At 48.3% G+C, this 13,765-nt stretch overlaps 1 protein-coding gene across 1 annotated transcript in view; it reads left to right on the top strand.

Moving 5' to 3' along the window:
• The window catches only part of PRKAA2 (protein kinase AMP-activated catalytic subunit alpha 2), a 31,038-nt gene extending 18,934 nt beyond the window's left edge, over nucleotides 1-12,104 (top strand). Inside the window, exons 5-9 of the mRNA XM_054384575.1 lie at nucleotides 665-752; nucleotides 4,632-4,856; nucleotides 6,514-6,715; nucleotides 10,838-10,964; nucleotides 11,866-12,104. Of these exons, the coding sequence (XP_054240550.1) occupies nucleotides 665-752; nucleotides 4,632-4,856; nucleotides 6,514-6,715; nucleotides 10,838-10,964; nucleotides 11,866-12,104 (881 nt within the window). The remainder of the gene's footprint in view (nucleotides 1-664; nucleotides 753-4,631; nucleotides 4,857-6,513; nucleotides 6,716-10,837; nucleotides 10,965-11,865) is intronic.
• Nucleotides 12,105-13,765: the final 1,661 nt, after the last annotated feature.

Genomic DNA, 13,765 nt, shown 5'->3' with positions numbered 1-13,765 from the left:
AAGGAAAATTAACCTGGAGTGAATATTCCATGGTTGGATGTGTAAAGGACAACAACAACAGTAATTTGTAAATCAGTTCAGTGGAGGCTCTCTAAATTGTACCAACAATTCCCGTTCAAAATTTCTCCCTCGAGAAATTCTTAGACCTGTCCTCTGTGACTGGACCTTCACATCCTCTCTCCAGCATAAGGGCACAGAGCTGTTGGAGTGAGTCCAGAGGAGGGCCACAGAGATGGTCCAAGGGCTGGAGCACCTCTGCTATGAGGATAGGCTGAGGGAGCTGGGGGTGTTCAGCCTAGAGAAGACTCTGGGGGGACCTTAGAGCTGCCTTCCAATACCTGAAGTGATCCTACAGGAAGGCTGCAGAGGGACTTTTCATCAGGGTGTCTAGAGACAGGAGAAGGGGGAATGGTTTGAAGCTGAGGGAGAGCAGGGTTAGACTGGAGCTTAGGAAGAAGTTCTTCAGTAGGAGGGTGGTGAGGCTCTGGAATAGGCTGCCCAGGGAGGTTGTGGATGCCTCTCCCCTGGGATGTTGAAGGCCTTGAGCAGCTGAATCTAGTTGAGAGGTGTCCCTGCCCATGGTGGGGAGGTTGGAGCAGATGATCTGTGAGGTGCCTTCCAGCCTGAGCCATTCTATGATCTGCAGTAAGCATCTTGTTTTTAGGCTTGTCCAACATGATGTCAGATGGCGAATTTCTACGCACCAGCTGTGGGTCCCCAAATTATGCAGCTCCTGAAGTCATCTCTGGAAGGTAGGACATTCTACTTCTAATCAGAGCCTGTGTGAGCATGTGGTCTTAAAATTTGTTCTTGGGGCTCAAAGCCTCCTCCCTGGGGGTGTTGAAGGCCAGGTTGGATGAGGCCTTGAGCAGATGAGTCTATTTGAGAGGTGTCCCTGCCCATGTTGGGGGGTTGGAATTCAGATGACCTCTGAGGTCCCTTCCTACCTGAGCCAATCTATCATTCTATGAAGCAACATTGCACATCTGGTAGAAGCAGCTGAATCCTTCTGACCTGTGTTTCATCTTTGGGTGAATCTGCTGGGAAAAATGTGGAAGTTTTCTTGGTTCCGGTGTTTCTCAGTAGCTGTAATAGCAAACTGTTTTGCTGGAGATATTTATTTTGGAGGAACTGTTAATAGCAGATGAAGCCTGTTTATATTGCTAATTAGAGAGGGTGCAACAGGGAAGTTTCATATGGAAAGGCTTTTCCAGCTCACCCCCTTCTCCCCTGCCTAACACAGTGTTCATGAGGAGAGCCATTTGCTAACCAAAGAATCAGGAAGCTCATCAGTCACTTCCCTACACTCTTGAACTCTTGTAGGGAAAATGTTTGTCTGCTGGTTGCTTCAGGCAGGGGTTTTGTTCATGGCAGTGGGATCAACCAGCATAACTTGCTTTTGGATGGATAAATTGAATTGACAAACCTCCAGTGGGGTTACCTCTCTCAGCATGCAACATCTGCACAACACATGGCCTGCTGGGTGCACTCTGCAAGGCTGAACTGAACTTTACCATGTTGAGACACAAGTGTTACCTCCCGTATTTTATGTCAGGAACCTAAATTACATAGAATGTAGCTTTTTGGTGGTGGTTTGTTGTTTTGTTTTGTTTTGGTTTGGTTTTTTTTTTTTCCCCTAGCACAGCAAGGATTGCAAATACGGATTTTCAGATTTTCAGTCCTCTGCATGGTCCTTCAAACTGCCTGTCTTAATAGCCTGTCCTACAAGGACAGGCTGAGGGAGCTGGGGTTGTTCAGCCTGGAGAAGAGAAGGCTCCAGGGAGACCTAGTAGCAGCCTTTCAGTACCTGAAGGGGGCTACATGAAGACTGCAGAGGGGCTGTTTCCAAAGGCCTGCAGTGGTAGGACAAGGGGCAATGGTTTGAAATGAGAGAAGAGATTTAGGCTGGATGTTAGGAACAAGTTTTGCACCATGAGGGTGGTGGAACACTGGAACAGGTTGCCCAGGGAGGTAATTCAGGCCCTGGAGATATTCAAGATGAGGCTCAACAGGGCTCTGAGCAACCTGATGTAGTGGAAGATGTCCCTGCTGACTGCAGGGGGGATTGGTCTAGATGACCTTTGGTGGTCCCTTCTGACCCAAACCATTCTGTGATTATTTGCCCTGTGTTTTTGAAATCATCCTTTTTTCATAAAGTTTTTGCATAAGCTTTAGTTCTTCTAATCCAGCATGTTTTTGCCTCTAACTGTAGCTTTTGAATCCAGCATTTTGTTCAAAATGTGTGTTTGCTGTGATTCTGATTAATTTATCCCTGTTTGCACCAGTGCAAGTGTTGGCAGAGTAGCCTGGGAATCACACCAGCATCCAAAAGCCCTGTTGTGATTATATTACATGTGAAAGCAAGTAAATTCTCATTGGCAAGAGGGGCACAAAGCCAGAAACTCTACCATCATCTCCCCCAGAATAGTAATATTATTTCCACATCCTTTCCAGTAAAAGCCAGACCCACATTTTTTTGTCAGTTCCTGTAGGAGACAAGGCACATGGCAGTTCAACAAGTGATAGGACAAGAGGAAATGAGCTCAGGTTGCACCAGGGGAGGTTTAGGTTGGACACTGGGAAAAATTCCTTCACTCTAAGGGTTGTCAAGCCTTGGAACAGGGGCAGTGGTGGAGTCAACCATTCCTGAAGTGATTTCAGCTGTGTAGATGTGGTGCAGAGGGACATGGTTTAATGGTGGACTTGGCTGTGGTTGGACTTGGTGATCTTTAAGGCCTTTTCCAACCAAAATGGTTCTGTGATTTAGTCACTGCAGGCAGGGCCTGATTGTTTCAAGGGTACACTTGTTAAAAGTAAGAAAGGAAAGCAAACCCAAGCCTCAACATTGTCCATTTTCACTACAGCTCTCCTGCTGCAGTGCTGCTTACAGCGTCAGTGATGCTTGAGTTTCGTAGCCCTGATGAACACAGCGAGCTGCCCTCTTCTCAGGGCTGTAGCAGCCTCCAAGAGCTGCATTTGCAGGGGATCTGCTGTTCCTGCAGGGCTGAGCCTGTGCCCAGCTCCTCCTGCCTTTGCTGGCTAGAGCAAAAAAAGCAGTGGACCATGACAGCTCAGGTTTCAGAGTCATAAAAGTGCATCTGCTTTGGCATTAGAAGTCCAATCAGCTGCTCAGGCAATGCAGTTATCAGCAGAAGAGTCACAATTCCTGACTGTTGGAATTGGACATGGAGGCAAGATCACATCTAGCTAATCTAGCCACAAAAGTGATTAAGGGAGTGGAACATCTCCCTTATGAGGAGAGCCTGAGGGAGCTGGGGTTCTTTAGCTTGGAGAGGAAGAGGCTGAGAGGTGACCTCATTCATGTTGATAAATGTGTGAAGGTGAGTGCCAAGAGGCTGGAGCTGGGTGATGCCCAATGACAGCACAAGGGGCAGTGGTGGAAGTTGAGGCATAGGAAGTTTCATGGAAACAGGAGGAAAAAATTTTTCCCTGTGATGGTGACAGAACACTGGAACAGGCTGCCTAGGGGGGTTGTGGAGTCTCCCTTTCTGGAGATATTCAAGACCTGCCTGGATGTGTTCCTGTGTGATCTGCTCTGGGTGATCCTGCTCTGGCAGGGGTTGGACTGGATGATCTCTCAAGGTCCCTTCCAGCCCCTAACATTCTGTGATTCTGTGAAAAAGAGATAAATGGAACAAGCAGCAATAAACCCTGGAGATTTGGGGTGTCCCAAGTTGGTGATGCCAGGCAGCACATTAGCAGCTTGTCGGAAGCAGGAGTGCTGGCACTGCCAGCACACAAACTTCAACCAAAAATAAACACTCAGAGCTACAGACATCTGCTGCTGTTCAGCCTGCTGCTCTGAATGAACAGAAATTGGTGGCTGTTGAGCCCTTCAGGGTAGACCTCTTGGAAATGTGGGGTTTGGCTTTTTGGAGGGTCTGGCAGAGGCAGGAATGCATGTGGCTGACCAGAGGAGCACAGGCAGCCAGTGCCAGCTCTGCCATGTCATTTCTGTCATGCTGGAGCCAGTCCAGAGGAGGGCAACAAAGCTGGGGAAGGACCTGGAAAAGAAATCTGATGAAGAGCAACTGAAGGAGCTGGGGATGGTTAGTTTGGAAAAGAGGAGGCTGAGGGGAGACCTCATGGCTCTCTACAGCTACCTGAAAGGACATTGTGGAGAGGCTGGTGCTGGTCTTTTCTCACAGGTAATTAGAGCTAGAATGGTAGGGAGTGGCCTCAAGCTGCCACTGGGTAGGTTTAGACTGGACATTAGGAAACATTTTTCCCAGCAAGAGTGGTCAAGGATTGGAATGTGCTGCCCAGGGTGGTGGTAGAGTCCCCAAGCCTGGATGTATTTCAAGGTGGTTTGGATGTGGTGCTTGGGGATCTGGTTTAGGGGTGAACCTTGTAGAGTAGGGTTCTGGGTTGGAGTTGGTGATCCTGAAGGTCTTTTCCAACCTGAATGTTTCTGTGATTCTCCTTGCTCCTGAGTGATCCTGCCTTAGGCACTTCTGGCTGGGGACATCCATGTGAGCAGCCCTCCAGCTTTCTGGCCCTGGTGGAGCCCAGTAGTCCCCAGCTTGCTCAGTGAGGCTTTCACCCTAGCTAAGGAGCAGGGGGAAAACGAGGAGGGCTGACACCTTGCTGCTGCTCTCACCTTCCTACAGGCTCTACGCTGGCCCAGAGGTGGACATCTGGAGCTGTGGTGTCATCCTCTATGCCCTTCTGTGTGGCACTCTGCCTTTTGATGACGAGCACGTGCCCACCCTCTTCAAGAAGATCCGAGGAGGTGTGTTTTACATCCCTGAATACCTCAACCGCTCCGTTGCCACTCTCCTCATGCACATGCTGCAGGTTGACCCCCTCAAGCGAGCCACTATCAAGGACATCAGGTGAGGCTCAGGGGGGATGGGGTGGGCTGGCTAGGTTCTGGCTGCATTTGAGGGGTTCCAGCCTATCAGTGGCTGTCCTGAGGGTCATCTGCTGGCAGCTGGGCTGGGTGGTTTATAAGAGTAGTTAGCTGCAGCAGCTGGGATTTGTCCCAAATGATTCAAGGAGCACCCCTCAGCCATCTGTACTGATGGAGAGGGGCTGCTGGCTGGTAGTGGGTGCTGAGGAACAGGGTGATGATTTTATATACATTTTATATATATATATATATATATATAATATGCTATTTTAGTGCATTATAAAATAGCCTCCAAAAGCTCTTAATGGTGTTTGGCAAAACCAGTGCTATCATGCATCAGAAGCAGCATGGCTAGAAGATCAAGAGAGGTGGTTCTGCCCCTCTGCTCTGGTAAGACCTAATCTGGAGTACTGTGTCCACACAAGGACCATGGACCAGGTCCAGAGGAAGGCCACAAAAACGATCAGAGGGCTGGAGCACCTCTTCTATGAAAACAGGCTGTGAGAGTTGGGAGTTGTTAGCCTGGAGAAGAAAAGGCTCCAGGGAGACCTTATAGCAGCCTTCCAGTACCCAAAGTGAACCTACAAAAAAGCTGAGGAGGGACTGTTTGCAAGGGCTTGTAGCTCCAGGATGAGAGGTAATGGTTTTAAACTAGATCAGGGTAGATTTAGATTGGATGTTAGGAAAAAGTTTTTTACTGTGAGAGTGGTGGAACACTGGAACTGGTTGCCCAGAGAGGTAGTCAAGGCTTGACAAGGCTCTGAGCAACCTGACCTAGTGGAGGATGTCCCTGCTCACTGCAGGGGATTGGACTAGATAACCTGTAGAGGTCCCTTCCAGCCCTCACCATTCTGGGATTCTGTGGGAATTAGGTAGCTGGATAGCTTTGGTGCTCTATATCTCTGTCAGACCTGTAGTAATCAAAGAGCTTGGGCATCTCCTGAGTGCTGAGGTCTTACTTCAGAGCCCAGTGAGCAAACTGTCATTGCTGTTACAGTACTGGGAGACCATGCAGGGCTGGGTTCAGCTCCCCAGTCTGCAGCCCTGGTAGGACTGTAATTAGAGTGTTGTGTCCAGTTTTGGGCCCCTCAGCTCAGGAGGGACCTCAGGGAGCTGCAGAGCCACAGAGATGCTGAAGGGAGTGGAACATCTTCCTGCCGAGGACAGGCTGAGGGAGCTGGGGCTTTTTATCTTGGAGCAGAGGAGCCTGAGGGGTGACCTCATTCATGTTTACAAAGATGTGCAGGGCAGTGTGGGGAGGACAGAGACAGGCTCTGCTGAGGGTGGTCCAATGATAGGACAAGGGGCAATGGGTGCAAGCTGGAGCAGAGGAGGTGCCATGGGAACAGAAGGGAAAACTTTTCCAGTGTGAGGGTGCCAGAGCCCTGGAACAGGCTGCTGAGAGAGGTTGTGGAATCTCCTTCTCTGGAGACATTCCAAACCCACCTGGATGTGTTCTTGTGTGACCTGTCCTAGGTGATCTGCTCTGGCAGGGAGATTGGACTGGATGATCTTTCCAGGTCCCTTCCAACCCCTACCACTCTGTGATTCTGTGAGCAGTCTTAGCTAGCCCGAGTGAGGGACTGGTGGTGGCGATGGCTTCGCTCAGAGCTGCCAGCAGCTGCTTTTCCTTTCCCAAGGGAGCACGAGTGGTTCAAGGAGGAGCTGCCCAGCTACCTGTTCCCGGAGGACCCTTCTTACGACGCCACGGTGATCGACGACGAGGCGGTGCGGGAGGTGTGTGAGAAGTTCGAGTGCACGGAGTCGGAGGTGATGAACAGCCTGTACAGCGGCGACCCGCAGGACCAGCTGGCCGTGGCTTACCACCTGGTCATCGACAGCGCATCATCCATTATTTAGTTTAATTACTCCCCCCCTTTCATCAATTACTACTCACCATTCACAACTTTTTTCCTACTCACTATCTTATTATTACTCTTCCTCCCTTTATTCCAATTCATCACCCCCCTCTCCCCCATCCTACCCCCTCCTATTCATCCCACTCTCCTCTCCCTACATCCCAACATTATCTATAAAACTCCACACCCCCCCCCCCCCCCCCCCTCCCCCCCCCCCAACCCCACCAACCCACTATTCAAATCTATTCCTTACATCCTATCATCATCAACCCCTTTACCACCACACTACCCCGCGCCGCACCCCTCTTTACCTTCTCAATATTCTCTTCTACTATCTCTACCCCTTCATCATTTTCATTCTCATATCATATCTTCTCTTCCTATATCCCCTTTTTCATAAATAATTCTCACCCACATCCTTCAAGACCACAAATAAACACACAACACATATTTTATTTAATACCCCCCTATTCCCCCCCCCCCCCCTCCCCCCCTTTTCACCTTCAATAACCATCCCTTTAAATTACCATTTTCCTATTAATAATATAAACAACATCACTTCTTAAAACCCCCCCCACCCACCAGTGTGTATTAAACCTACTAACCCTTTTATTTATCACATCTCAATTCACCATTTTCCTAGATTAATTTTATTCTCTTCTTGGAGACTTTACTCTCACCTGCCTGGATTGCGTTCCTGTGTAGACCAGTGGCTGGATTCTATGGTCCTGCTCTGTCAGTGGGTTGGACTCCATGATCCCAGAGTCCCTATCATCATCTCCATGACTAGTACTGCTCAGAGACCTTAGTAAGTGTGGTTGTAGCCTCCACCTGCTTCCAAATCCGTACCCACCACATTGTACATCCCTGTGATGTCTCACTGATGCATACAGCCGAATTAACATCCCCTTCACTGGTCCAGACTCATGCACTGCTTATTTATGGCGCATAAAGAATGTTTGCCTATCATCAAAGTTCTGCTAGTCCCCCCTCTAAGACCAACACTGGCACTGATTTTCTCCACTTCCATTTCTCAACTAGCCTCAGGATATCTTATACGATAGGCCATCCATATCATCTCAACCTAACGCTTTAGTGGCTAATTCCTTTTGAGGTCATCTTGAGTGCTCCTGAGCAAATGAACTCCTCGTTTCTACTCGGGTCCTAGCAGTGGAGTGTGCCATCCTATACCATCAATCATTCCCAAATCTTTTACTTTATAACTTTTCATTCTTTATTTATCCTATACCATCTCCTCTTCCAATAATACCATTTCATCCTCCTACATGATATTTCATATTTCAATCTCTTTTCAACATACCACTCCCAATCACATCACGACTCCCACCCCACTCATCAACCTAAATTATAACCCCTCAAACTCCTTACAACCTCTATAATTTCTCTCTACCCTCTTCTTCCCCTCATCATCCCTCTCTTATCACATCAAATATTCACTTATCTTTCTCATTTTATAAACTAATTCCCATCTACTCCACCTTTTTCCAAATCTCTTCAAACAAACCCATCTTTTAACAAATCATTAATATGTGTGTATAACCCTAACTTCCCCTTATATTACTTTCATTCTCATCATACATCATATACCTTTATTATCTCATATTCATACTTATCATTATTATTTTTCTTCTTGTGCTTCACTTAATTCATATTCCAATCTCATATTATCTAATCTACTAATTACCTTCCCATCCCCTCGCCCCCTTTAGTTGGAGTAGATGATCTCTGAGGTCCCTTCCACTATTCTATGATGATTCTATGATTGATGTGGTGGCACTTTCCTTGCTGGAGGTGACGCTTGTGGATCAGATGTGCTTCCCTGTTTTAGGGCTCTGCTTCTTGAAGCTTGATTTAAGCCCAAATGACATTTCAGTTGGCAGTGCTCCCCTCTGCTGTTTCCTCAGAGCTACGCAGCATTTGGTCACAATCTCTCTCAATCTCAGAGCAATAACTCCCTGAGTTAGCCTTTACTAATTCCTGCCAAGCCTGATTGCCTAAATCTTTGTGCAGTCACTGACATGAGCTCTTCTGACTCAGGGTCTTTCACAGCAGCCTCATGGGAGCAGCAGCAGCGAGGTAAGGAGAGTTCCAGCCCAGATCTTCATCGCTACAGGAGATAACCCTCCTTGTTGCAGGTCCCAAGGGTTGTCCAGGGTGGACTTCACTCTGTTGCTGCTGCTTCAGATTCTTCCAGCTCCTCCTTGTTTTTTTGTAGTATTGTGTATTTCCAGCGATATATATAATTTTTTTTTCATTGTAAATTTTAATATTAAAAAGAAAAAAACTTCCCCCTACCCATTTAACAATCCTACCTTCTATATCATGTGTGTGTGTTCATCCTCCAACACCATCCATACAATATAAATTCAATGTTCATACAGCTATATACAAAACATTCTTAATTGTGTGTGTAACAATACCACCACACTTTACATATACAAATACTTCATATTCTATATAAAAGATCATTATTAAAACATATAATACCCCAAATCAAACAAATCTAATAACCTCTTTACAAAACCCAAACCAAATTACTACATACCCACACCACTCCTTTCTCCCCTCACCTCCATTAAAATCTCTTCTAATATTTTATTTCATCTTATCCACAATAATCTTATATACCCTCAATAAACTTTTTATAAATTTCATATTATACATATCTCCCCCATCCCATCCCCCCCCCTAAATATTTACATTAACAACATTTAACATCTACATAAAATTCATTATTTCTTTCTTATCCCCTCACCTAAATTATCCATCTCTATTTACTCTTCAACATCCCTCACATTCTACCAGTCCAACTCTTCCCCCACCTCCTCCTCCCTTATTTACCTCCCCCTCCCCCACCACTTCCTATCAAAACATTCATATATCAAATATTATTTAATTCCAACCACCCACCCCCACCCTCCCCCCACCAACCTCCCCCCCCCCCCCCAACCCCCCCCCCCCCCCCCCCCCCCCCCCCCCCCCCCCCCCCCCCCACCACCCCCCCCTCCCAGCACCACTATAATTACTCCCCAAATAAAACTGCCAGACCAGCTCAGTTGAAAGCAAATGAAGCTGTATTTACAAGCAAGCTGACAATCTAGAAATATGAAATGCAATGAATATGTACAAAATTATACAATATTGATCTACATTTACAATTTATAAACACCACAAGAACCCTTGGACAAAACCAGGGGGCTCCCAATAGCTTTCCCTCAACCCATTTCTCTCTGTACAAGGGACAAGAGAAAATGAGAGAGTAGCTTGTTAGTACTTAGCCACAAGAAGAATGCAGCCAAAGTCAGCAAGCCAGCAGAAGCAACCATAGAATTGTCAGGGTTGGAAGGAACCTCAAGGATCATCCAGTTCCAACCCCCCTGCCATGGGCAGGGACACCTCACACTAGAGCAGGTTGCTCACAGCCACATCCAGCCTGGCTGCAAAAACCTCCAGGGATGAGGCTTCCACCACCTCCCTGGGCAACCTGTTCCAGTGTCTCACCACCCTCGTGGGGAAGAATTTCTTCCTAACATCCAATCTGAATCTCCCCATTTCTAGTTTTGCTCCATTCCCCCCAGTCCTATCGCTACCTGATGTCCTAAAAAGTCCTTCCCCAGCTTTCTTGTAGGTCCCCTTCAGATACTGGAAGGCCACAAGAAGGTCTCCTTGAAGCCTTCTCATCTCCAGACTGAACAGCCCCAACTCTCTCTGTCGGTCTCCATAGAAGAGGAGCTCCAGCCCTCTGATCATTCTTGTGTTCCTTCTCTGGACATGCTCCAGCACCTCCAGATCCTTGGAGAGTTACTTTATACAGCTAACTTTACGTTAGTTACCCGACCAATGGGATCAGTTAGACCTTATTGTTATTTTGCTTTTGCATCCAGTGATAATTTTATTTACATTCTCCCACTTTCTGTTCAAGATCTGTGGGAACTTTCCTAGGCTTCAGCCTAAAACCACCACAGTTTTCCTCAGAAGGTGTCCTGCTAGCAGTTGGCAAAAAAAAAAAAAAAAAAGAGACAGGAAAGAAATGTTCTTCTTGCTGCCTTGGATCTTCCTCCTGAAAGCAAGCTTCCCATTGTAGGTGGTGAACTCCTACCACCTGAGGGTGCGCCGCAAGAACCCAGTGACCGGCAACTACGTCAAGATGAGCCTCCAGCTCTACCAGGTTGACAACCGCAGCTATCTCCTGGACTTCAAAAGCATCGATGGTAAGTGGGGGATGGGGCTGCAGGAGATGCAAACCACAGAATGTGGTGACTTTGGAAGCTTAGAAACAATGTTGAAATAATTCTTTGTGTTTTGAAGTGTTTATGCAGCTGTTTGAAGTCAGCCCTTTAGGGTCCTGGTGGACACCAAGTTCTCCATGGGACAGCAATGTGCCCTTGTGGCCAAGAAGGCTGATGGGATCCTGAGGGGCAGTAAGAGTGTCCAGCAGGGCTAGGGAGGTTCTCCTTCCCCTCTGTTCTGCCCTGGTGAGACCATACCTGGAATACTGTGTCCAGTGTTGGGCTCCCCAATTCAAGAGAGACAGAGACCTGCTGGAGAGAGTCCAGTGGAGAGCTAGGAGGATGACTGCAGGACTTGAACATCTCTGCCATGGAGAGAGGCTGAGAGCCCTGGGGCTGTTTAGTCTGGAGAAGAGAAGGCTGAAAGGGGATCTAATCAGTGGCTATAAATATCTGAGGGGTGGGCGTCAAGTTGAAGGTGCCAGGCTCCTTTAGTGGTGCCCAGGGACAGGACAAGGAACAGTGGGTACAACCCAGAACACAGAAGGTGCCGCCTCAATATGAAGAGAAACTTCTTTACAGTGAGGGTGACAGAGCACTGGAACAGGCTGTCCAGAGAGGTTGTGGAGTCTCTTTCTCTAAACACATTCAAAACCCACCTGGATGCATTCCTGTGCAGGCTACCCTCAGTGATGCTGCTCTGACAGGGTACTTGGACTGGATGATCTCTGGAGGTCCCTTCCTACCCCTAGCATTCTGTGATTTCCCTTTTGAGCTGTTTGTCTCCATTCGTGTCACACGTTTGGCAAGGAACTCCCATTGCAGATACCAAGCTAATGCCACTTTGTGGGTTTTTTTTTTCCTCTTCTTTTCCATCCCCAAGATGATGTGATGGAGCAGAGGTCTGGCTCGTCCACTCCCCAGCGCTCCTGCTCCGCTGCTGGCTTGCACCGCCCGCGGCTGAGCATCGACGGTGCCGCGGCCACCGAGTGCCAGTCCCTGATGGGCTCCCTGAGCGGCTCCTTCATTGGCAGCATCCCCTCGGTGCCACCACGCCTCGGCAGCCACACCATGGACTTCTTTGAGATGTGTGCCAGCCTCATCATGGCCCTGGCTCGCTGACAGTCAGGGCTGAGGCACTGCTCCCTCCGCACACGGGATTGCACTGTGAGGATCTGGTCCTTGTTTCTTCTGCTTCGTCGTTGTTCCTCCTCCACCTCTCACTACTCCACAGCCTGCAACACGGAGCCAATTCCCACTCCCAAAGCATTCTCCTCATTAAGAAGGCACTGAGGAAATGAAGAACAGCTCCATCTCACTGGTTATACTGTGGTGAAATGGATCCAACACCTGTTTTTTTTTTCCCCCTAGTGAACGGATTGGGAAGTGTTGGCATAGCTGTGAAGTAGAAAATGTGTCACTGGCTGTTTGGAAAAGGCCTCTCCCCGCCCTGATTCACCCTTGAGTTAATGGAGCCATGGCCAAGCTTTCTGCCATGTAGGTAGTGTGCAGTGAGGTTGATGTTTTGTCCCCTTTGCTGTGCAGAGCAGGGGCAGGACAGGCTAAGCCAGGTCAGAGTGGTCAACCAGGAGCTACACAAAGTGGAGGCAGAGAAGTAATGAGAATGCTCTGCAATGTTCACATCCAGGTGCTGATGGGGCTGCTGGCCTCTGGTAACATTTTCCCCCTCAAACTAGCAGCTGCTGAGATGTTTCTGCACTGGTGCAATATGCCATCCCTTCCCTCTTGTGCTTTTTCCCCTCTGCTAAAGCTGGGGAGGGAAGGTGGAATGTTGCAAACGTGCTGTGGGAAGGCCTCCACGTAACAAGTCTTTGCAGAGGAATGTCCCATGAGGTGCTTTCTTTCCTCCTCCCGACAGCACCTGCTTACCACGTTCAAAGGTGAAGGTCTCTTGTCTTTTTTTTTTTTCCAGCCCTTAATCCTCATCCCCCCACCAACCTGCTCGCCCTCCCTTGTTGCCTCCCCAGCTCCGGGGGGGCCGAATCCCCAGCAGGATTCAGACGAGCTGACCCCAGAGAGGGCTGGATGCCAACAAACCACCCACAGACCACCCCTCTTTGCTCACCGGTGGGGATCATCACCAGCGGCGTCGCACAGCTCCGCAGCCTGTACCTCGCGCCTTGCCCGTGGGAAGCCTTGGCCTGTTGCCACCACCCTGACCTTGCTGCCAAATCTGCCTTCCCTGCCTTGCCTGCCCACAGCCTGGCACCTGCCAGAGCCTCGCTTTTCACACCCAAGGGCTCTCCTGTCCTGCCGCCGCCCACCGGATTGTGACCTTCAACGCTCCACCCAGCAGGCAGGGGGATACCCTGGAGTCAGAGTTTTGCTGCTGCTTTACTACTGGGCTATCTGAAGGGACAGGACTTTTATTTTCTAAGACAAACTACAGGGATTTTTAAGGTGAAATTCTGGTTCTTTGAGGGTAAAACCTAAAGCCTCTGTGACTTCTTTTCTTTAAAAGAATTCTTATTTTTTAGCTCAGATGGACTTGATCTTAAGGGGCAACCTTGGCATCTGCTTGGCTTTGCTGTGGTATTTAATTCCAGTTCAAGGAGCAAATGCTTTAGGAAAACTTTGCCAAAATATTCCTGCGTGGGTTTTTTTGGGGTTTTGTTTTGTTTTCTCATTTTATTTGATTTTTTTCTTTCTATTTTTTTTGGGGGGGTGGGGAGGGAGGGAGGTGTTTTAAGAAACAAAGCAAAGAGCTTTTGGTAGTCCCAGGAGTTGTGCAGTCATTTGACTTCAGAATGATTTCGATCCAT

The sequence above is a fragment of the Indicator indicator genome, chromosome 10, assembly GCF_027791375.1.
Source record: "Indicator indicator isolate 239-I01 chromosome 10, UM_Iind_1.1, whole genome shotgun sequence".
Lineage (NCBI taxonomy): Eukaryota > Metazoa > Chordata > Aves > Piciformes > Indicatoridae > Indicator > Indicator indicator.
Note: the sequence above shows the minus strand (reverse complement) of the source record. Positions and strands in the feature narration are given on the sequence as shown.